This window comes from Engraulis encrasicolus, chromosome 14 (genome assembly GCF_034702125.1).
Source record: "Engraulis encrasicolus isolate BLACKSEA-1 chromosome 14, IST_EnEncr_1.0, whole genome shotgun sequence".
Classification (NCBI taxonomy): Eukaryota; Metazoa; Chordata; class Actinopteri; order Clupeiformes; family Engraulidae; genus Engraulis; species Engraulis encrasicolus.
Genome location: NC_085870.1, coordinates 13385040 through 13408699, shown reverse-complemented (window position 1 = coordinate 13408699; position 23660 = coordinate 13385040). Strand labels below are relative to the sequence as shown.

Here is a 23660-nt window from a genome sequence, read left to right as displayed (position 1 = left end):
ACACACACGCACGCACGCATGCACACACACACACACACACACACACACACACACACACACACACACACACACACACACACACACACACACACACACACACACACACACACACGCACATGCATGCACACACACGCATGCACACACACACACACACACACATGCACGCACACGCATGCACACACACGCATGCACACACACACACACCCTTTTAACACGCTGATACACTATAGCCATGACACAGCTGGCCACTCAAACACTTTACAAAATACACCTACACACCTCAATAAAAGCCCAAACCTGTCTACAAACACACACACAGACACACAGACACACACACACACACACACACACACACCCTCCTGCACCACCACAAATGTACACACATTCTCTAATAGAAGCCAAAATCTGTCAAATACATATTGTCACAAGTGTGCACACACACACACAGGAACGCACATGGACATGCAGACACACATACCCGCACACACACGCATGCACGCACGCACACACACACACACACTCGCCCTACTGTATCTACAAATGGGGCTCCGCTAATCCACTCTACATTTTATGAGGCACATGTGTTGTTCATACATTATTGTGCCATTAGCGCTGGCCTGAGCCTGCCGAGAGCCAGAGTCCTAAGTAGCAACATAAATATCAGCCCGCTGATTGCGCCATGTGCAGAGTTAATGATAAGATATTGTACCAATCTGAGAAAGGGGGGAAATAACCTACAATGAGTGTCATAGCACTTTTAATTAGGCCGATAGCACGTTAGATGGTGAAATATGCTGAAGCACAATCGTGTCGGCAGTTATGGTGAGCAGGCAGGTTTTCTTTAAAAAATATTGTTACATTCCTCTTGTTTTGTTTTTGTTTTGGACTTGTTTCCTTATTCTTCAAGCACGACCCATGGGGGCCACAACAACAATCCTCAGGTCTGTGTTGTGGTGGTGCTGTAATAACAGTGATTTACAGCTCAGAATAAAACTCTGGAGAAGTGTCGTTAAAACAGTTGTGTGCGTGGCCTTTGCAAAAAAAAACAAAAAAAAAAAGAAAAGAAAGAAAAGAAAAGAAAAAAAATCCAGAACAATGGGCCCGTGAAACGTATGCTGATACCCTTTAGCACAATGGATACCCGAGAGGTGCCTATGAAATATGTCGGCTTTGCAGAGTAATGTCTCCCTACTGTGTGCGTGGCCTTTTTCGCCCTTCTTTAGCATCGTCTAGCATCAATTTTGTTTCCCTGCTGGCTGCGCACTGTAGCAACATGTATCTCTGCTTACTTGCTTGTTTGTCTGTTGACGTTCATGGTGCGGACACTCGGTTTACTGTAGAGGCTGAATAGAAAGGCCAGTGTGAATGTGCACAGTCAGGGCCGCTGCCAGCAGATCAGGACAACACCATGTGAAAGGGCCCCCTCTCTCAACACACACATATAATGTACTGCCCAACTCTGGGCCCCCTCTCTCCCTGGGCCTGGGACAACTAACCCCTTTGTCCCCCTCTGTCAGTGGCCTCCGAGAAGCTGCAGAGCTGCATCTGTGTGTCTCTATCTCTCTCTCTCCCTCTCTCTCTCTCTCTCTCTCTCTCTCCTTGCAGGTCCTGAGAGAAACAATGGGATCCTGGGGGGGAAAAAAGCCCCTCGCCTGGATTTACTTTTTCCTGTAACTGTTTTCACATCTTTCAGCTCAATCAGACTGAAAGGATGCAGATACCAAGTTTATAAATATCTTTTTTTCTTTCTCTTCCCCCTTGGCCTTTGCTCTGGGCCTATCAGAAGGCTTCCTGGGAGCTGCTGTCCAGGAGGCATAACCACCGCGAGAAGGAAATGCAGACGGGGCAATTCCTGAAAGCTAATTTTCACACAGCAGAGGAATAGTAGTTATATGTCTTTTGAGGTCTAACACAAAGTATTATTTGAGATATTTTTATGCTAATGTACCGTATTTGAAATTTAGGAAAAATCTAACTAAAGGAATGCATGGCAACTAAAGGAATGTATGACAATGTATTGCAGATCAACAAAAAAAATAAGAAAAATAATTCTATGTTTCATAAATGTGAACCAAATTTCAAACACTAAATCAATGTATACTTGTTGTGAAGTTTTCTAGATTATTTGATAATAGACTCCAACGGAATGCAGAACTTTCTCTGTCTCTCTCCACACAACATTCTTGGCAGTGTGATGTGTGTACTTCCTCCATTCCTCCGTCCTCAGGGCTTGGTCATAGTATTAAAGGCTCTCCCCGATATCTTTTGTGATTAATTGGGACATTTTTTTAATCAAAACAATGCACCAGCAGGCAGGAAACTGATTGAGTTAGCCAGCATCAAATCAGAGGACATCTTGGCAAACCCCCACAATAGCAAGGCAAGCAAGAGCCACATTCTTTGGCAAAATAAAACAGATGAAATTAGACGTGGCGACACCACAGTTAAAGGAATAACAAACAAGATAGAATCCACATATTGAGTAGTAGACCAAGTAATCTCAGCATCTGTAGAGAATTGGTGCCATTTCGTCTGGTGCGCTGGTGCTATTTTGAAGTGAAATGCATGCAAATTAACTACACCTACTAGTGGAGTAGGTGCATAGCATAGGTGGGATCTCCTTCAGAATGAAAGTGTTAATTGGTTTTGCACCTAGTTTCGCACCAGCCAAGCAACCCCCCAACCCCCCTTACATGGGTTGTGCCAAACTTTTTTTTCTTCTGTGCACCCCCTTTCTCAACCATAGTAAATGTCTGTGAGTCCGTGGTGCCCCACTGGGATATATTCAGAGATGTAATAGATTATTATAATGCCGTTGCTGACTAATGGGAATGTTGTTAAGCTTATAGTTGGATTATTCACATGTATTGTACGTTAGTTTTTCAATCTATTCAATTATTGATTTTGTTTTTCCTGCCAACCTGCCGTGGGCCCCTCGCACCCCACTTTGAAAACCTCGGTTATATTGCAAATTCTGATGATGGGCAGCATGTATCTCCTCACAAATTTAACGAGGACACTTCAAAATGGCACCAAAGTCATGCGTGATGCCTTAGGATTCCGAGTCTAGGAAACTAACCATGCCCCTCTTTCACAGCCCCAGTACAAAGATGTGTTTCCCGCTCTAAGCTGAAATAGTACAGGTAGAAACACCTGCCTTTCATAAGGCCAAAGCCCTGTCAGACAGGCTTCATCACAGGCAAGCTGTCAACCACCACAACACACCACACTACACCTCTGTCAACCACCACAACACACCACAGCTCTGGACTGTCAATCTCCCCAAAGCCCAGGGTGAGTCTTATTAAATTTGGCCCCTCTCTCCCCGGACAAGCATGTGAAGTCGTGTGTGTGTGTGTGTGTGTGTGTGTGTGTGTGTGTGTGTGTGTGTGTGTGTGTGTGTGTGTGCGTGCGTGCGTGCGTGCGTGTGTGTGTGTGTGTGCGTGCGTGCGTTCGTTCATGCACGTGTGTGTGTGCACGTGTGTGCGTGCAGTACATGTTTGTCTTTGCCCTGTCACAGACATGTCTGTGTGCCTCTCTATCTATATTACATCCAACTCAGCTTTTTCCTTTTCTTCAGTGGATTGGAATGGACTGTAGCCTTCGACAGTGTCATAGCCAATAACCTCATAGCACCTGGGACGAGTGTGTCATCCGCTTCACAGCAGTAGGCTACTGTCGCTGGCGTCACAGCGTCGTGTCACCGATGCTCTGAAACAGGATTCTGTCTGATCATTGGGGACATGAAGAGACAGCAAGGTGACTTGTACACACACACGCACGAATGCACGTGCACACACACACACACACAGGCACGCACACATGCAAAGGCACAGACACGCACACACACACATACAGTCAGACACACACACACACACACACACACACACACACACACACACACACACACACACACACACTGTACACACTTACAAGGTGACTCACTCCCCAAAGACACCTCAGTTCCAGTGGAGTCTGTGTGGGGAGCAGGGATACCACTGGGCTGATGCTGATGCGTCACACCTTGTTTGATCAGCCTGGCTGGCCTGGCCTGGCCTGGCGGATATTCTGGTGGTGTGTGTGTGTTTGTGTGTGTGTGTGTGTGCATTTGGTCTGGGTGTATGTGTTCCGGTGTGCATCTGTGTGTGTGTGTTTTGAATGTGAGTCTGGGTGAGATTTTGTGTGCGTGTATATGTGGATGTGTGCGTGCGAGCTTGTCTTGAGTGGGTCTCGGGGGGTGACATGAGGACATCTCTCTTGGGTCTCTGACTCCTGAGGTCATCTGAGAGATGCCAACCACATCAAACCAAGCACACGTATGCAAGCAGGCACGCACACACACACACAGACACAGACACACAGACACAAACACACACGCACGCACGCACACACACACACACACACACAAACACACTTACCGTAGTTGCTTATGCCTTCAAGGGGGGAGGTGAGGACAGAGAGGAATTAGTCTTTATGCGCAGACTGGAGACTGCCAGCAGATTTGTGGTGAGATCAGCAAAAGTGCTCAGCTCAATTTTCATTTGTGTCAGAGACAGCTCCATAATGCGCATCCCGAAAACACACACACACACACGCACGGGCGCACGCACGCACACACTGGTGTTCCTCCCCCACTATGCTGCTTGTGCATATTCTTCCTTCCCACCTCTCCTCTGTCTCCAACATAACACACAGGAGGGTGGCGTCTCTCTGGGTTATTCAAGACAGAAAATGCAGCCTTTTCAAATTGTTAGCCCAACCAAGGACAAAAATTACAATATTTTAACAAGTGGATATAAAATAACAGGGGTACAATAGCACAGTGGGAGGATCACGCAACCATGGGTGGTCAGGTGCATAAAGACAGAGGTGGTAGATGGACAAAATGTGATCTTTCATGATGAGCTATTTCCTGAAAGAAATGAGTAGGTTAAAGCCTACGCATTCAAAATGTCTGATCTGGACCAGCAAATGACAGAAAGAAAAAGTGAGCTTCCACCAGGATTTGTTTTAACGTAACGTTTCCTTAGATGTCTGGAGAAGGGTTTTCACCTGAAACGTTGCATAAAAAAATGCACGTTTTGTTAAAAATGAAAGTTCGAGAGAAGCGTAATGAAATTTGGCATGGCTAATTTACCACCTGCATTCTTTTCTCCACTCAACTGTCATTCGTCTGAATTCAGCACAAAAAGATAGGCACGCCTATTTAGCCAGCTGCATCTCATTCTCCGCTCTGCCATCATTTGGTGGAATTTCAGCGCACTGGAATTTGGAACGCCTCTTAATTAACTATAGCATTTATTCTCCACTCACCTGTCTCCAGTCAGACATGCTCTAGCTCGCACCCACCACCTCCCATTTCGCCTCCCTTCCGCCGCTGTTTGATCGATTCATCAGGTGTCTTGCCCTAGCTTTCTCCCAGTTCATCTCGCTCCATTGCTCTCTGGCCATCATCTGCCGGGCGGTGTCTGCTCAGAGTTTGCACATATCTGCGGGCGCAGATACTGCCCGAGCCCTCACTGGCGCTCCGTACTCCCGAGCTTAAGAATGTTTACTGCATAGACATTTCACATAATTCCAAAACTATTCATGTACCCCTATTACAAAGTGTTACCATCATCGGTGAGTAGCTTGTAGAGGCCTTGCCTCCTATAGTGTAGCATAGGACCTCCTCTAAGAACCCAGCAGGTTTGGGAGCAGATGTATCAGATCTAAAAGTCCCCAGTAACAAGTGACTTATTTGTAAATATCTGTAAAACTGTGATTTGGAGATACCAAACTGTTGCACTAGGTCCTGGATGGACTTTAAGATATTGTTGTGATATAGGTCATTAAGGGTTACAATGCCACTTTCGTACCACTCTTCCACCATATGGGAAACTTGTTAATACGTAATATAGGATTCAGCCAGATGCTTGAGAATGCATTTAGATGGGGATCAAGTGGTTAAACTGCTTAGTGACTCTGGACCAAAGTAATATTAAATGAGAGAATATTTGGTGTGTTTTAAGCTCTCCTGATACTTTAATGGACAAACATAGTAGTAGTGGCACTGGAGCAACAGACTGCTCAATACAGTGCCATGGTGGTGCCCTTTCTGAAGGAAGTGACCAGTGCGCCAGATGTCTTAAATTGAAGGCATAGTGATAATACAATATCTTGGGTAGGCCTAAACCACCCCTATCCTTTGGCCTCCATAATTTATTCAGATGCAACCTTGGTTCCTTGCCATTCCAAATGAACGTCTTTACCATTCTGTCAAACCATTTGAAGTAAGAAAGTGGGACCTCAAGAGGTAAAGAATGGATTAAGTAGTTGAGTTTAGGAACACAGTTCATTTTTAACACATTAACCTTCCCAACCATGGACAGGTTTAGTGCTCACATCACATGAAATGTTGTGTAATAGTGGATAAAAGTTAACTTCAACCAAGTCCTTCAGCTGTAGACGGAAAATAATGTAGGCCTATATCTAAGACCTTGTTTGGGCCACTGAAATGCACCAAGTTGAAAGGCGTGGAGGAGTGCTTCTGACTTGGACCAGTTCACCTTGTATCCTGAGAACTTGGAAAAGGACCTGATTATGTTAAGGAGGCAGGTTATCGGTTTGGTTCAGAGACAAATAAAAGTATATTGTCAGCAAAAAGCATAAGCTTATGCACCTTTCCCCCTGCTGTTATACCTGGGAAATCAGGTGCCAGTCTTATGGCTGCTGCTAGTGGTTCCAGGACACCATTTCTCATTTTTGACATGGGCAAGTTGTTTGTGACACGTGTCCCTTCGGTCAATATTCTACACCCAATGTGGCCTTTGGGCCAAAATAGTTGCCCAGCCCACCCTTGTATTAATTTATTCATATAATATTGAGGGAAGTAAGTAACCTATTTGATACCCTGCCAACCATTAAGAGTTGGCACTTCCAATCAACTTGTTATCTGAATACCAGTTACCTGTAAATCGTAACCTGCATAAAAGACATGTTGAATCAGCAGAATCAGTCCATAGTATCAGTCAATCAATCAGACTCCAAACTCATCATGGGAAAGACCACAGAGCTGCCAGGCTGTCAGTTTGCACTATACATTATATTTCAGCACTGTTACTGAGTAGGCCCTACTGTGCCTTTTTAATAACACTATTGGTTGAGAACAGCAGTTGCCGTATTATGAGTGTGTCATGTGATGGCAGTTGCTGTTAAGTGTTATGTAGTAAAAAGGTAATACAATAAATAGCATCGCATGCGGAACATACAGTGGTCTTTATTTTGGTATTTTCGTATTGAGGTAGCTGTGAGACGGGCTCATCGTCAAGAACCAGACCTGGAACTGGGAGTCATCGGCAGGCCTGTCAATTTATTCCTTTGCCTAAATTACCGTCAGCTTTTGAAACTGCATCATCCTGGAGTTCCTGGCTGCCCCACAACCCCACAACACCCTACAGTCTTCGGCTACCAGGATGTCGCCCCTTCCAGTGCCAGTTCGGCTTCCAACCCCCACTGTTTCCTGAGCAGGAGGTGGACGCCGGGGTACCCTCAGTCCACTAGTACATGCAGTTCTGCCGGAGGGTGTGGAACAGGTCCCGACCAGCCCTGCTACGCAACTCAAGGTCCGCCCAGACCCAAGCAAACCGTTGTAGGAGGCCGGCCAAGCATTTTCGCCCGGGCCAAAGGGTTTTTCTGTCCTCCAGAGACCTTCTCCTGCATGTTGAGTCCTGGAAATTGCCCCCTCACTTTATTGACCCTTTTAAGGTGGTGCGTAGACTCAACCCGGTCACCTATTGTCTCCAGTTGCCCCGGTCCCTCAGGATTCACCCCACCTTTCATGTTTCCCTCTTACTCCCTGTCCTGTGCTCTCCTCATGCACCTGCGCCCAAGGCACCCCCCCCCCCCACACACACACACACACAGTGTCGACGGTGGGCCTATCTTCACTGTCTGCAGGCTCCTTGATTCCTGCCGTGTCCGTGGGTGCCTCCAGTTCTTGGTCGGCTGGGAAGGCTACGGGCCTGAGGAACGTTCCTGGGTTCCAGCCCGGTTTGTTGTGGACAAGACTCTTTGTAGAGACTTTCATTGCACTCACCCTAATACTGTCTTTCTTGTAGTCATTGACAGGTTCTCTAAGGCTTGTCAATTTATTCCTTTGCCTAAAATTACCGTCTGCTTTTGAAACTGCATCACTAATCTTTACCCATGTTTTTTTCCCCCCGGGTCTTCAGGCGTCCTAAAGACATTGTTTCAGACCGTGGGCAACAGTTGACATCCCAGGTGTGGCAGGCATTCTGCAGACTCCTGGGTGCCACGGCCAACCTCTCCTCGGGCTTCCACCCTCAGTTGAATGGGCAGACGGAGATGGAGACGAAGACCTGGGGACCACCCTGAGAATCCTGGCGAGGGACAACCCAGCATCCTGGAGTTCCTGGCTGCCATGGGCAGAATACGCCCACAATATCCTGCAGTCTTCGGCTACCAGGATATCACCCCTTCCAGTGCCAGTTCCGCTTCCAACCCTGAGCAGGAGGTGGACGCCGGGGTTCCCTCAGTCCACCAGCAGCGGTGCTGACGGAGGGTGTGGAACAGGACCCGCCGAGCCCTGCTACGCAGCTCAAGGTCCGCCCAGACCCAAGCAAACCGTCATTGGAGGCCGGCCCAGCATTTTCGCCCGGGCCAAAGGGTTTGGCTGTCCTCCAGAGACCTTCTCCTGCATGTTGAGTCCCGGAAATTGCCCCCTCGCTGTATTGGCCCGTTTAAGGTGGTGCGTAGACTCAACCCGGTCACCTATCGTCTCCAGTTGCCCCGGTCCCTCAGGATTCACCCCACCTTCCATGTTTCCCTCTTACGCCCTGTCCTGTGCTCTCCTCATGCACCTGCCCCCAAGGCCCAGCCTCCCCCCTGCATTGTCGACGGTGGGCCTATCTTGACTGTCTGCAGGCTCCTTGATTGCCGCCGTGTCCGTGGGGGCCTCTAGTTCTTGGTCGACTGGGAAGGCCTGAGGAACGTTCCTGGGTTCCAGCCCGGTTTGTTGTGGACAAGACTCTTTGTAGAGACTTTCATCGCACTCACCCTAATACTGTCATTCTTGTAGTCATCGACAGGTTCTCTAAGGCCTGTCGATTTATTCCTTTGCCTTAAATTACCGTCTGCTTTTGAAACTGCATCACTAATCTTCACCCATGTTTTTTTTAGTCTTCAGGCTTCCTAAAGACATTGTTTCAGACCGTAGGCCACAGCCAAATCCCAGGTGTGGCTGGCATTCTGCAGACTCCTGGGTGCCACGGCCAACCTCTCCTCAGGCTTCCACCCCCAGTCAAATGGGCAGACGGAGACGGAGACGAAGACCTGGGGACCACCCTGAGAATCCTGGCGAAGGACAACCCAGCATCCTGGAGTTCCTTGCTGCCCCACAACACCCTACAGTCTTCGGCTACCAGGATTTTGCCCCTTCCAGTGCCAGTTCGGCTTCCAACCCCCACTGTTTCCTGAGCAGGAGGTCGACGCCGGGGTTCCCTCAGTCCACTAGTACATGCGGTGCAGATGGAGACGAAGACCTGGGGACCACCCTGAGAATCCTGGCGAAGGACAACCCAGCATCCTGGAGTTCCTGGCTGCCAGGGGCAGAATACGCCCACAACACCCTGCAGTCTTCGGCTACCAGGATATCGCCCCTTCCAGTGCCAGTTCGGCTTCCAACCCTGAGCAGGAGGTGGATGCCGGGGTTCCCTCAGTCCACTAGTACATGCGGTTCTGCCGGAGGGTGTGGAACAGGACCCGCCCAGCCCTGCTACGCAGCTCAAGGTCCGCCCAGACCCAAGCAAACCGTCATTGGAGGCTGGCCCAGCATTTGCGCCTGGGCCAAAGGGTTTGGCTGTCCCCCAGAGACCTTCTCCTGCATGTTGAGTCCCGGAAATTGCCCCCTCACTTTATCGGCCCTTTTAAGATGGTGCGTAAACTCAATCCGGTCACCTATCGTCTCCAGTTGCCCCAGTCTCGCAGGATTCACCCCACCTTCCATGTTTCCCTCTTACGCCCTGTCCTGTGCTCTCCTCATGCCCCTGCCCCCAAGGCCCCGCCTCCCCTCTGCATTGTCGACGGTGGGCCTATCTTCACTGTCTGCAGGCTCCTTGATTCCTGCCGTGTCCGTGGGGGCCTCCAGTTCTTGGTCGACTGGGAAGGCTACGGGCCTGAGGAACGTTCCTGGGTTCTAGCCCGTTTTTTTGTGGACAAGACTCTTTGTAGAGACTTTCATCGCACTCACCCTAATACTGTCTTTCTTGTAGTCATTGACAGGTTCTCTAAGGCCTGTCGATTTAGTCCTTTGCCTAAAATTACCGTCTGCTTTTGAAACTGCATCACTAATCTTTACCCATGTTTTTTTAAGTCGTCAGGCTTCCTAAAGACATTGTTTCAGACTGCGGGTCACAGTTCACATCCCATGTGTGGTGGGCATTCTGCAGACTCCTGGGTGCCACGGCCAACCTCTCCTCCAGCTTCCACCCCCAGTCAAATGGGCAGACGGAGACGGAGACGAAGACCTGGGGACCACCCTGAGAATCCTGGCGAAGGACAACCCAGCATCCTGGAGTTCCTGGCTGCCATGGGCAGAATACGCCCACAACACCCTGCAGTCTTCGGCTACCAGGATATCACCCCTTCCAGTGCCAGTTCGGCTTCCAACCCTGAGCAGGAGGTGGACGCCGGGGTTCCCTCAGTCCACCAGCAGCGGTGCTGATGGAGGGTGTGGAACAGGACCCGCTGAGCCCTGCTACGCAGCTCCAGGTTCGCCCAGACCCCAGCAAACCGTCGTCGCCAGCATTTTCGCCCGGGCCAAAGGGTTTGGCTGTCCTCCAGAGACCTTTCCCTGCATGTTGAGTCCTGGAAATTGACCCACCGCTTTGTTGGCCCAATTAAGGTGGTGCGTAGAATCAACCCGGTCACCTATTGTCTCCAGTTGCCCCGGTCCCTCAGGATTCACCCCACCTTCCATGTTTCCCTCTTACGCCCTGTCCTGTGCTCTCCTCATGCACCTGCCCCCAAGGCCCCGCCTCCCCCCTGCATTGTCGACGGTGGGCCTATCTTCACTGTCTGCAGGCTCCTTGATTCCTGCCGTGTCCGTGGGGGCCTCCAGTTCTTGGTCGACTGGGAAGGCTACGGGCCTGAGGAACGTTCCTGGGTTCCAGCCCGGTTTGTTGTGGACAAGACTCTTTGTAGAGACTTTCATCTCACTCACCCTAATACTGTCATTCTTGTAGTCATTGACAGGTTCTCTAAGGCCTGTCGATTTATTCCTTTGGCTAAAATTACCGTCTGTTTTTGAAACTTCATCACTAATCTTTACCCATGTTTTTTTTAGTCTTCAGGCTTCCTAAAGACATTGTTTCAGACCGTGGGCCACAGTTCACATACCAGGTGTGGCTGGCATTCTGCAGACTCCTGGGTGCCACGGCCAGCTTCTCTTCGAGCTTCCACCCCCAGTCAAATGGGCAGACGGAGACGAAGACCGGGGGACCACCCTGAGAATCCTGGCGAAGGACAACCCAGCATCCTGGAGTTCCTGGCTGCCATGGGCAGAATACGCCCACAACACCCTGCAGTCTTTGGCTACCAGGATATCGCCCCTTCCAGTGCCAGTTTTGCTTCCATCCCTGAGCAGGAGGTGGACGCCAGGGTTCCCTCAGTCCACCAGCAGCGGTGCTGACGGAGGGTGTGGAACAGGACCCGCTGAGCCCTTCTACGCAGCTCCAGGTTCGCCCAGACCCAAGCAAACCGTTGTAGGAGGCCGGTCCAACATTTTCGCCTGGGCCAAAGGGTTTGGCTGTCCTCCAGAGACCTTCCCCTGCATGTTGAGTCCTGGAAATTGGCCCGTCGCTGTATTGGCCCGATAAGGTGGTGCGTAGAATCAACCCGGTCACCTATTGTCTTCAGTTGCCCCGGTCCCTCAGGATTCACCCCACCTTCCATGTCTTCACAGTGACCAACCCCAAGGATTCTGCATGTGGGCGCCTCCTGTAGCACACTCCCCTGGCAGTACGTGGCGCAATGGGGGCCAGCTACGATGCTTCGCATCGATGCAATATTCAATATTGAGGAATTATCTCAAATGTTCTTGCCAGGGGTCCCCATGTCCAGTTGGCTGTCCCTCTCCCATTCCATCCCATCCCATCCCATCTCTTCTCTTCTCTTCTCTTCTCTTCTCTTCTCTTCTCTTCTCTTCTCTTCTCTTCCCTTCCCTTCCCATCCCTTCCCTTCCCTTCCCTTCCCTCCCCTCCCCTCCCCTTCTTCGCCTTCATTTGCAGCAGCAGCACACACAGGAGAGGATCCTGTAAGCAGGAGAACACAAGTCAGATTATGAAAAAAAACATACAGTGTAAAAATGTATGTATATATGTACGTACTGGTATGTATGTATGTATGTATGTATGTATGTATGTATTGATGTATGTATGTATGTATGTACGAACCGGTATGTATGTATGTATGTATGTACGTATGTATGTATTTATGTATTTATGTATGTATGATAGTACGGTATGTATTGTATGTAAGTACGGTATGTATGTATGTACTGTATGCATGTATGTATGTATGTATGTATGAAAGTACGGTATGTATGTATGTATGTATGTATGTATGCATGTACTGTATGTATGTATGTATGTATGTATGTATGTATGTATGTATGTATGTCAAGAGACACAACAGGAAAAACAAGAGACTAGGTACAATCACTCACTAAAAATGTTTTGCATATTTAAGGCATATTACAGTAAGTATTGACTAATCTCCTCCTCCTCCTCCTCCTCTTCTTCCTCCTATACACACACACACACACACACACACACACACACACACACACACACACACACACACACACACACACACCTCCTCAGGCCTGTCCTCCTGGGTGCGTTCTGCCTCTGGCTCCTGGTTGCCAGGCCCCTCGCCTGCTGCCCGATGTCCTGGGTCACAGCCATGTTCAGGGGCTCCACCTTTCTCCTGTTCCTCCCCAGCAGCCGCCGGAGGTTCTTTGAAAGGCGCCTCAGGGGAGTGCAGAACTCCTTCACGCTGGACCATCTTCCACCACGTCCCCCGGCTGCCTCCTCCTCCTCATCAACAGCCTGGTCCTGCAGCAGCAGCAGCTGCTGGGCGGGTGTCTGCTGCTCTTGCTGAGATGAGCTGGAGGAACCATCAGGCGTGTGGATGCTCTGGGCGGGCGTTGAGTCCTGGTGGGGTGGTTCTGGCTCCAGGTGAATCTCTAGGCTCTGCTCTGAGTCCTGTGGAGTTACCCCTGAGGTCTCCTGGTCCTCCTCTGGCATCTCCTCACACGCTGGCAGCACCTGTGCGAACTTCGTCACTGGGCGTCTCCTCGGTCGAGTTACACGGAAGGCCTTCATAAACAAGCACACACACACACACACACACACACACACACACACACACACACACACACACACACACACACACACACACACACACACACACACACACATAATAATAGAAATACAGTATAAATGTTTTAAAAAACAGTTATATAATGTCGATTTTGTCTTGTGTTAGCTTAGAAAAGTAGATAATGTAGAGGACCCTCGTAAAAAAAAAACCTCACACCTCAATGCATTTGTTTCATAGTTTACCTCAAGCAGGCTTTTATCGTCCTTCAAATAGGAGTCGTCATTGTCCTCGAGGTCTTGGTTAAGCTAAACGGACACACACACACACACACACACACACACACACACACACACACACACACACACACACACACACACACACACACACACACACACACACACACACACACACACACACACACACACACACACACAATAGCCTTGGTTACATGGGACATTTATTTCTGAATCAACTCCACTGAATTCCGCATAAAACTTAATTCCGCTTGGAGAACATCATGTAAACACGTCCCTAAGCGGAACTTTTTAATTCTTAATTGGAATTAAAAACATCATATGGCCAAACTAGACTCCTCAATTAGTAGGACTAAGATGCCAATGTCGACTACCTAAATTCCTATAAGGTTATGGGAATATCAGGCTACCTCAGGGACATCTTCCCTCAGTGAATCTGGACGTATCAGTAAGATGCCAATACTTCAGTGAATCTGGGCGTATCACTAAAGTACCAACCTACCTCAGACTTTCCAGCGATGGCCACCTTAAGTTCTCTGATCATTTTCCAGAAGTCATCATCATCGTCATCAACCTGAACACACACATAATACTATTATTCTCATATTTGCAGAAATAAATATGTTTATTTAAAGTCACTGTAAAATGCATCAACCAGGGCCGTGATTCCTAAACACTGTACTGAAGCCTAAGTGGTACTTAAATGTGGCAATAGTGCCCCTGTGGCAATATGGTGTGAGTACTGTATGTCAAACATAGGTCTCACATCATCACTAAAACTATTTACCTTGCACTTTACACAATGATTTTATTTGTATCTGTCAGAGAAACACACATTGTATGTAGGCCTATATATGTATGTATAAACATTTAGTGATGAGATATATTGCTTAAGGGGACACATTGTACTTAAGTGCTACTTAGGCTTGAGTACTACTTAAATGTTTTTTGGAAAACGTAGCCATAAATCTGATTTGACCTTTCTCCAGAGATTCAATGATTAGAGATGTTGCTACTCACATCAGTCAGGCCTTTGCCATCTCCCAAACAGGCGCCAGACTTGGGGATCACACTCCGATCATGGCTGGAGTCGCTATCAAGCTAAATATAAACACATGTAAGGTTATGAGGTTATGAGTTACAATAACACAAAAATGCAATCATGCTTTTCCAATGGCTTGATGGCAATGACGCACCATTTCAGTTAGCAGTTCAGGGCTTGTCCAGGGCTTCAAAGGTGGAACCCCTCCCCATCTGTTTGATGGAGGATGAATTACCTTCTTCAACCAGAGAGAGAGAGAGAGAGAGAGAGAGAGAGAGAGAGAGAGAGAGAGAGAGAGAGATGTTATCCTGTCCTGATGCTGATGTGGTTGTGTTTATCTAGTTCTCTCTTTCTCTTTATCTAGATTTCTGGTTCCTTATGGGTGGAGATCTTAGCTCTTACAATCTCGCTTTTACGAAAATAGTAGTGACTTAAGCTGTCACCTCAGACTGTTTTTTAATGTGGTAGAGCTGTAGTTGAAGATATAGATGATTTTTTGAGCTGGGTGGTTTGTCCATCTGCATGAAAGGACTATGGAGGCTTGGTGCTGTCTTACCTGGCTGGGGCCGGCACCGTCAGGGCTGGGGCTGGAGGACACCATGATGTCGTCCTCTCCGCTCGAGATCTCCAGGCTCATGCTCTCACTCCCCGGCTGGAATAGAAAAGACAGTAGGGACAGCAGAACAGACAGTGAACACAAAGCAAAAAAGCCTCGTCATACCGCCACGCTACTTCCGTTCTTACCCCAATTGGTAACACTTTCTATGAAGCCCATATCTATAGCGCATTATGAGCGCATTTATAACAAATTATAATGCACATTATAAGTACTTACAACGCATTACGACTACACCGATGATGTTTCATGATGCTTTATGTTAACAGTAATGAATAACCATGAATCTAGCTTATAATACTTTATAAATCCAAGGGTATTATGAGTGCTCATGACTGGATATAAACTACAGGCTGCCTGATGGGGCTTACAGTACATTATGATGCATTATAGATGTGCATTATACAGTGCATTATAAATGCATCCATATGAACTTCACTTTACTTAGAGCACACATTGACGACTTATGCTCTCACACGAAACATTATAGCATTGTATGAGCCCTTATGACAGTTTATCATCCAGGTCTGTGCATAGAGGGGTATAGGTACTCATAATGTACTATAAGCCCCATCAGGCAGCCTGTAGTTTATAGCCAGTCATGAGCACTCATGACACCCTTGGATTTATAAAGCATTATAAGTTAGATTCATAGTTATTCATAACTGTTAATATAAAGCATCATGAAGCATTATGAGTGTAGTCATAATACGCTGTACGTAATTATAATGTGCGTTATAATTTGTTATAAATGTGCTTATAATGTTGGCTTTAAGTAAAGTGTTACCCAACAATTCAGTCCCCCTCCTTGGTCTTACCTGGCTGGGACCTCCACAGACGGGGCTGGGGCTGGAGGCAGCACTGCTTGATGCTTCAATCGAAGTTGCAGGCTAAAAAAATAAAAATGATTTCCTCAGATGTAGGCCTACTTAATTATTGTGAAAAATATAAGACCTAGGTGCCTGGCAGAATAAATGTTGTAGTGAGGCCTCTGTGAGTTAATGGGCTAATAGAAGGGGGTATAATGCAATGTGCTTTGGGTCCTCCTCTAAGTAAAGCAATGAGGGATAATAATGCAGTTCATTTGTATTAACCCATTTTATGTTAATCAATGCAAAATATTGTTATATCTGCTGTCACTTGGAACCTTCAATGACAGATCTTACCTCAGTAGCGGCCTCAGCCATGAGGCTTATGCTAGAGCCATTGCTGTAGGATTGATCACTCTCTTCATCTACGCGTTCACTCATAATGGGCTGAAACACAGAATAACTTTTTTTATGACATTATCTGATTTCACATTATCTGAAAAAAAAAGATCATGCCCATTCATGTTCAAGGAGTTCTGGCTGTTGAGAACCTTACCTATCTCTTCCAACTGCTTAATTGAACACAAAAATGCAAAACCACGATTATTCATTGTGGGTAAATATTGCAGATACGAATTGCAGATACGAAAGAGAGTGAATACATCAGGAAACAGCAAGTGATTATGATGTCACCGACAGAATGCCTGAACATGTGATGCATATTCATTATGTCATAAATGTTGACATAGAAACCAGCCTACATCCTGTACATCACGTAGGCCTACAGTCATACACAATTTGCATACTGATTATTAAATGGTAAAATGTTGTCATGATTTGTCCACATATGGTGGTGATAAGTAATTATCAACACAGGGGTGCATTTCTCAAAAGAGAAGTTGTTAGCCTGTTAGCAACTTCGGTAGTTGTCAATGGGAAAATGCATTGAAAAAACAAAGTAGCTAATGTAGTAAGCAACTTTAGTTTCGAGAAATGCACCCCAGATGCTACTGTTTCTGTAATGAGTCATTCCCTTATAATAAACACAGTGAACACAACACAACCACTACAACACAAGTTTTCCACTACCGTATAACACTTTTCCAAGTCTATCAAGCTTTATCTAAATTAAACATTAGAAAATCTACTGGTGCAGATCCAATTGAGCCCCTGTGTTTGAAGGCAGCAGCAAGTGTGATTGCCAGTCATATAGCCTCAATATTTAATCTCAGCCTCACCAGTGGGAAAATCCCTAGGTCATGAAAGTCAGCCATGCAGGGCTTGACACTATAGCACCTGCCAACCGGCCAAATGCTGGTAAAACTTTGCTGTGGCTAGTAACAATTTTGGTCTCACTAGCCACTTTAACTGGTAATTTATTCTTTGGTGTGACAAATTACAGTAGTTGCATCGATTGTTTGTATTTAAATGCAACAATATTCAAAAGAAAAAAATGGACAATAGAACTCTGGCTAGCAGAAAGGCTAAATGGTTAGAGACTCGGGAAAACCACTAGCCACAGTGGCCAGTGAGCAAAAAAGTTAACGTCAAGCCCTGCAGCCATGGTTCTCCCACCGCTGAAAGGCAGTGATCCCTCAAGGCCAGACAACTATCGCCCCATTTCCAGATTATCGGTAACTGCTAAAATATTTGAGTTCCTTGTGGGTGGAGATCTTAGCTCTTTCATGCAGAGCCCCATTATAATCTTGCTTTTACGAAAACAGTAGTGACTTTGATGTCTTAAGCTGTCACTTCAGACTGTTTTTAATGTGATAGAGCTGTAGTTGAAGATATAGATGATTGTTCAGCAGTGAGCTGGGTGGTTGGTCCATCTGCGTGAAAGGACTATAGAGGCTTGCTGCTGTCTTACCTGGCCGGGGGAGGCACCGTCAGGGCTGGGGCTGGAGGACACCATGATGTCGTCCTCTCCGCTCGAGATCTCCAGGCTCATGCTCTCACTCCCCGGCTGGAATAGAAAAGACAGTAAGGACAGCAGATGGGAGATGGATTCAAACACAGTGAACACAAAGCAAAAAAGCCTCGTCACACACTATTTCCGTTCTTACAATTCAGTCCCCCTCCTTGGTCTTACCTGGCTGGGACCTCCACAGACGGGGCTGGGGCTGGAGGCAGCACTGCTCGATGCTCCAATCGAAGTCGCAGGCTAAAAAAAAAAAGATTTCCTCAGATGCACTCAATTATTGTGAAAAATGTAAGACCTAGGTGCCTAGCAGAAAGCCGGTGATCCCTCAATGCCAGACAACTATCGCCCCATTTCCAGATTATCGGTGACTGCTAAAATATTTTAGTCTTCATTGAATGAGCAGGTTAAACATTATTTGCCCGATAATGGAATTTTAACATCTACACAATCAAGATTCAGACAACATCACAGCACTATCACTGTCTGCCACTACTTTAGTTGCCATCTCTGCCCTGGGGCGTATTTCTCAAAACCATAGTTGCTAACTACTTTAGCTACTTTGTTGTTTGAAATGCAATTTCCCATTGACAACTATCCAAGTTGCTAACTGGCTATACGCTTTCGAGAAATGTACCATTGGATAACAAGATGTCTTGTGCTGCTCTTTTTGAACTTCTTTTGCAACGCCTTGTGAACTTCTGATGCAACGTCTACAACATATTGGTTTTAGGGACATAACACTGAAGTGGCTTTCACACTTCTTATGGGAGAACCCCATGTGTAGCTGTTGACAGTAGTAGTTCTGCTCCAGTTGTGTGTTATGTAATTTTGATATATATTAAGAACAAAACACCTTTCGCACTCATGCTCGCCTATAGGCCTTGACCAGCAGTGGTTGGGGTAGGAAAGGATGTGGTCTCGACTAGTGGTATGAGTGTACAGTATGAGATCGGAGCTCAGGGTCGTATACAGGATGCCAATCACATGACTTGCATACTATTTTTAATCTGAGTGTTTTTGTATAAAAACAGAAGTGTGTCAAGGCAGTGCGGCTGTTCTCAGTTCGTGGATCTGGACTGCCGTTCCTCTGGGGCTGTCTCCAGTTTAGGGATCTGAGCCGCAGCCCCTCCTGTGTCTGATTGCCCATGGTCTGACATAAGAGCATACTGACCAATTACTATGTAAGACAATATTACAACTATAGTGCTACTCTTTGTCTAGTGCAGTGATTCTCAAACTGTTGGCCAGGGCCCACTGGTGGGCCCTATAGGTATTCTCAGTGGGCCTTGAAATCATTTTCTAAAAATCAAAATAATATTTTTGTGTGCTTTGCTGTTGATTCATTTGAGTTTTATTGTCTATTGGGTCAGAAGTGGGCCCCGAACATTTGTGAAAATTTCAAGTGGGCCCCAAGTTGGAAAAGGCTGGGAACCCCTGGTCTTCTGGCACGCATGACTGTGTATGGTATGCATATCCCTGCATGTGCGTTTTTTTGTTTGTCTAAGTCTTATGCATGTGCTCTTTCTGTTTGTTTTTCTTAATGCCGTCTTGGCCAGGACTCCCTGGAAGAGGAGGTTTCATACCTCTATGGGACCTTCCTGGTTAAATAAAGGTCAAATTAAAAAAATAAAAATAAATGACAGATCTTACCTTAGGGGCTTCACCGATGAGGCTGATGCTCGACCCATTGCTGCAGGATTGATCACTCAATTGATCACTCATAATGGGCTGAAGCACAGAGTAACATTTGTATGAGATTATCTGATTATTTGACATATCTGGAAAAAAAGGCCATGCCCATTTATGTTCAAGAAGTTCTGGCTGTCAAACTTACCTATCTCCTCCATCTGCTTGGTTTATAAATAAAGAAGTATGCCACAATTATTCATGTTAGGTACATGGTGCAGCTACTAAAGAGAAAATGAATACAGTCAGGGAACAAGTGATTATGATGTCACCAGCAGAATGACTGAACATGTGATGCACATTCATTATGTCATAATTGTTGACTAAGAAACCACCCAAGATCATCAGTTGTTGCCAAGGAGGTTCTGTATCATTGGTTGTTGCCAATGACTGCACGCTACATCCTGTACATCACGTAGGCATACAATCATACACAATTTGCATACTGACAATTTAAAGCGATGTGTTTGGTTCTTGATTATGATTGGCTGATTTGGCATTCCACGTGGTTGCCCTGGTAACCACTTGCCCAAAAGTACACTATTTTTTTAATAATAATACATTTTATTTTAAGCGCCTTTCAAGATACCCAAGGTCACTTTACAATTTAAACAGATAGATAACAGTAGAGAAAGTATAACAAAGCATACACATAAAGCATACAGCAAAGCGATAGGAAGGGATGGTTTCCATCGCTGCACCTGGAGGTTTGGACTGTTGGTGATCCAGCTGGCTGTTGGCTTCGCCAGTCACCACACCTTGTGCCACCTCCGTCCGCGGTCTCGAAGTCGTCGCATCGCCCATCGAGTCTTGCCGTTCGATGCCTCCTGCTGCTTGCTGTTAATTGCCTTCATCAACCAGCGTCTCCGCGGCTCCGCACGGGGCCTTTCGCCATTCTTCAATAAAACTTCACCGACTTGTTTGGCCGCCTCCCGCGGCTAATTCGCCTCCACGACAGGAGCTGGATTTTCATATCCCCACGGCCTTTCATCGCCACTCCCGGTCGTGGCTTTGCTTATCTCTCCACCACCGTTTCCATCACATCATCGACAGAAAACCCTCCATAGGCCTACTGTCTATTTTTGTTGTGTCTGTCTGTTTTAGGCTAGCCTACTTTTGTTGAGTTTTTGTATGTCCGAGTGTAGCCTGTGTTTTTGTTTTTATGTTATGATCTGTAAAGCGTCTTTGAGTGTCTAGAAAAGCGCTATATAAAACCAATGTAGGCCTATTATTATTATTTAGGCCTATTATTAGACCTATCAATGAATTAAAAATAGGCATAGGAGAATAATTAACATTTAAAATAAAATAGAAATAAAAATTACGCTTTAAAATAAAATAAAATGAAAAAATTAAAGTAATAATTAAAGTAAGTGGAAGTGCCTGTCAGTGTGATTGACATGCAATGGTGAAGAGGTGCGTCTTAAGCTTTGATTTAAAAGCAGACAGTGTAGAACACTGATGAAGTGACAGCGGGAGTGAGTTCCATTGCTTGGGGCCAACAGCACTGAAAGCCCTGTCGCCTATGGTGTGCAGGTGTGTGGAGGGAATGGTAAGGATGAGTGTCAGTGGAGTGTAGTGTGCTGGTGAGATTGTATGGGGTGAGGAGACTTGTGATGTAGGAGGGTGCAAGGTTGTGCTGGGCCTTGTAGACGAGGATACATTTTTATTATTTATTATTTACATAGCCTAATAAGTATTTATTATTTGTGTGGTTAAACATAGACATAGTAGGTGCTGATGAAGTAAACTGCACAACCTTTACTTTCATTAAAATAAAAAGCTACTCTAGTCAAAATCACCTCTTCCCTTGCCACACACAAAAAAAAACAATTAGGCCTAACTGTACCATGCACAAGGATATATGCACAAGTAATTATATGCCTTAAATATCTTACCTTAGAAGTGGATCCAAAAAAGAAGGATGTAAATTTAAGTTTAAATGAGAACAATAACAATGATGCAAAATAATGAATTCATAAAATGTGCCATAATCCTGAAACGGAGAGGCAAAACAATCTGTCAACACAATAGCCACTGCTCGTAACAATATGATGATGCAGTCACTTTGCTGACTAAAGATTATTGTATTTTGTCATTGCTGGCATTCTCTAATCTAGGAACTCACAACATGAATTCACCTTTGATATACCATAATTAGTTAATCGTGGGTCATTGTGATTCCAATCAGGACCCCTGTTTCATTACTAGTATATTAAACATCACTGCATACATAAGTCATGTATTAATTTACCATAAATCACATTACTTCCAACATAGATCCGATATTATTCATGTAGCCTTATTGTAAAGTGTTACCGACATTTCTCGATCGTGACAGTACTTCAGCACCACGGCCAGCGATCTTGCCCAATATGCCACGTAATCTATCTCAGCATCTTGAGTGCAGTGGTCCCTGCGGACCCCGTGAAGCACTTTGATGATCGGTCCACCGCATGGACAGTCACTCTCCTGCGAGAGTGGCACGATCACAAGAAGTCCGTTCTCCAGCGAGAACGAAGATGTATGCATACATGCTTAATCCAAATTTCAGAGAGTTGAACTAATGAAATAAAATGAAGGAGCAAAAAAATCTTCCTGACTTTTTTCATTTTTTATTTAGGGATTTCTTGCAACCATGAGATGCGAGTTTACTAATCAGTGTATGCACACTCTGCAACATTGAGGTCTAAAGCCAAACCTGACAAATGACATATTGCAATATTCTATTGTATAACATTACAATATAGCATACACCTTGATTTACCATGGATATCTTGGAAGTGATATGATCTCCAAATCCACTTACCTATTTAAGGAAATGAGTCAAAACAGTAAAATTCAACTCAAGACAATTGCCTTTAATTACAGTAAGGTGTGCACAGATATGACTTCCTAGCATTACCATTAGTTTCAAACAGGGCTTTGAACCGTTATTTTTTTCCCAAACGGTTCGTTCCGAACAGAAACGGAATTATTTTGTTTCCGGTTATGTGTTCCACCAATAAATTGACGTTCCCGAACCGGTTAGAACAAAAAAATATTGTTCCCGGAACGGTTAATTTCGTTCCTGTCAGCTGATTACTCTCCATAGGCCTATCTGACGTTAATTAACCAAGAAAGACGGAAGTGCAAATGAGTCAGCCTACATTCCAAACTGTTTATTCAAGCGGATGAAAAGAATATCCTTCAGAATTTTGTCATTCAGGGACGACCTAAGCGGAGAAGCAGAGAATAAACCTCAATGATGAAAATGCGCACTCCACGCTGACTTGGGTCATGGGGAGCGCTTAGACGCACATTGTGAGTTTGTGCATATTTGAAGCGGCCATGGATGCCCAATAACGAAGAACATTCTCAGTGCGCTTTAAACATGATTCTCTGCAATGTCTAACAATAATGCAATGGAAACTTTTTTTATTGCCCTTTTGTATGACAGTGGTTTCTCTTATTTAAGATGTGGAGTGGAGACTTCGTAATCCACAGCTCTCTCTCCATTCAGTCAGAGAATGTCTGATGTCACACAGGATATGGACCTCAGCCGTCATGGTAACGTGCGTAGGAAAATAATTACTTTTTTGTTTGAGGAACGGTATTAACCGGTATTAACCGGTTACCATAATTTTAAAATAATTGTTCCCGTTCCAGAACACAAAAAATAATATAGTTTCCGGTTTCGTTTCTGTTCCCTGTGAAATACAAAAAGTTCCCGGTTTTTGTTTTCGTTCCTTGAACCGGTTCAAAGCCCTGGTTTCTAAAGCCAAACACCTCCCAGTTTGCTTCGAGACATGACACATCATCAACTAGCTTGCACTGCTCGTTTACTTTTCAATGGGTATCCTGGCTCATGTCCAGTCTGGTCTTTGCTCCTTTGCCATATGGTCGCAAAGTGTCCCTCTAAGTTATTGTGCAAAAACGCATGATCCTGTCAAAAGCCCTTTTACTG

At 45.8% G+C, this 23660-nt stretch overlaps 1 protein-coding gene across 2 annotated transcripts; it reads right to left on the bottom strand.

Moving 5' to 3' along the window:
• Nucleotides 1-12259: 12259 nt before the first annotated feature.
• LOC134463110 (uncharacterized) lies at nt 12260-19949 on the bottom strand. 2 transcript variants are annotated; one of them, XM_063216351.1, is made up of 11 exons: nt 19863-19949; nt 19679-19756; nt 16462-16551; nt 16114-16185; nt 15236-15331; nt 14834-14917; nt 14658-14738; nt 14140-14211; nt 13626-13688; nt 12874-13379; nt 12260-12311 (listed from the first exon to the last, which is right to left on the bottom strand). In XM_063216351.1, exons 2-11 carry the CDS (start codon nt 19748-19750, stop codon nt 12278-12280), a joined length of 1170 nt encoding a protein of 389 aa, XP_063072421.1. In that variant the 5' UTR covers nt 19751-19756; nt 19863-19949; the 3' UTR covers nt 12260-12277. The 2 variants fall into 2 exon arrangements, with proteins under 2 accessions (XP_063072421.1, XP_063072422.1); XM_063216352.1 differs by lacking the exons at nt 19679-19756; nt 19863-19949 and adding an exon at nt 16661-16757.
• Nucleotides 19950-23660: the final 3711 nt, after the last annotated feature.

Bases quoted from the DNA above. Each gene is read 5' to 3' on its own strand.
- LOC134463110 (XM_063216351.1), bottom strand. From the start codon at position 19,750: ATGAGTGATCAATTGAGTGATCAATCCTGCAGCAATGGGTCGAGCATC. The intron at 14,918-15,235 runs GTAAGACAGCAC...CTCTGGTTGAAG, and splicing joins ACGGTGCCGGCCCCAGCCAG to AAGGTAATTCATCCTCCATC. The intron at 12,312-12,873 runs GTGTGTGTGTGT...TCCTGCTTACAG, and splicing joins AGGAGGACAGGCCTGAGGAG to GATCCTCTCCTGTGTGTGCT.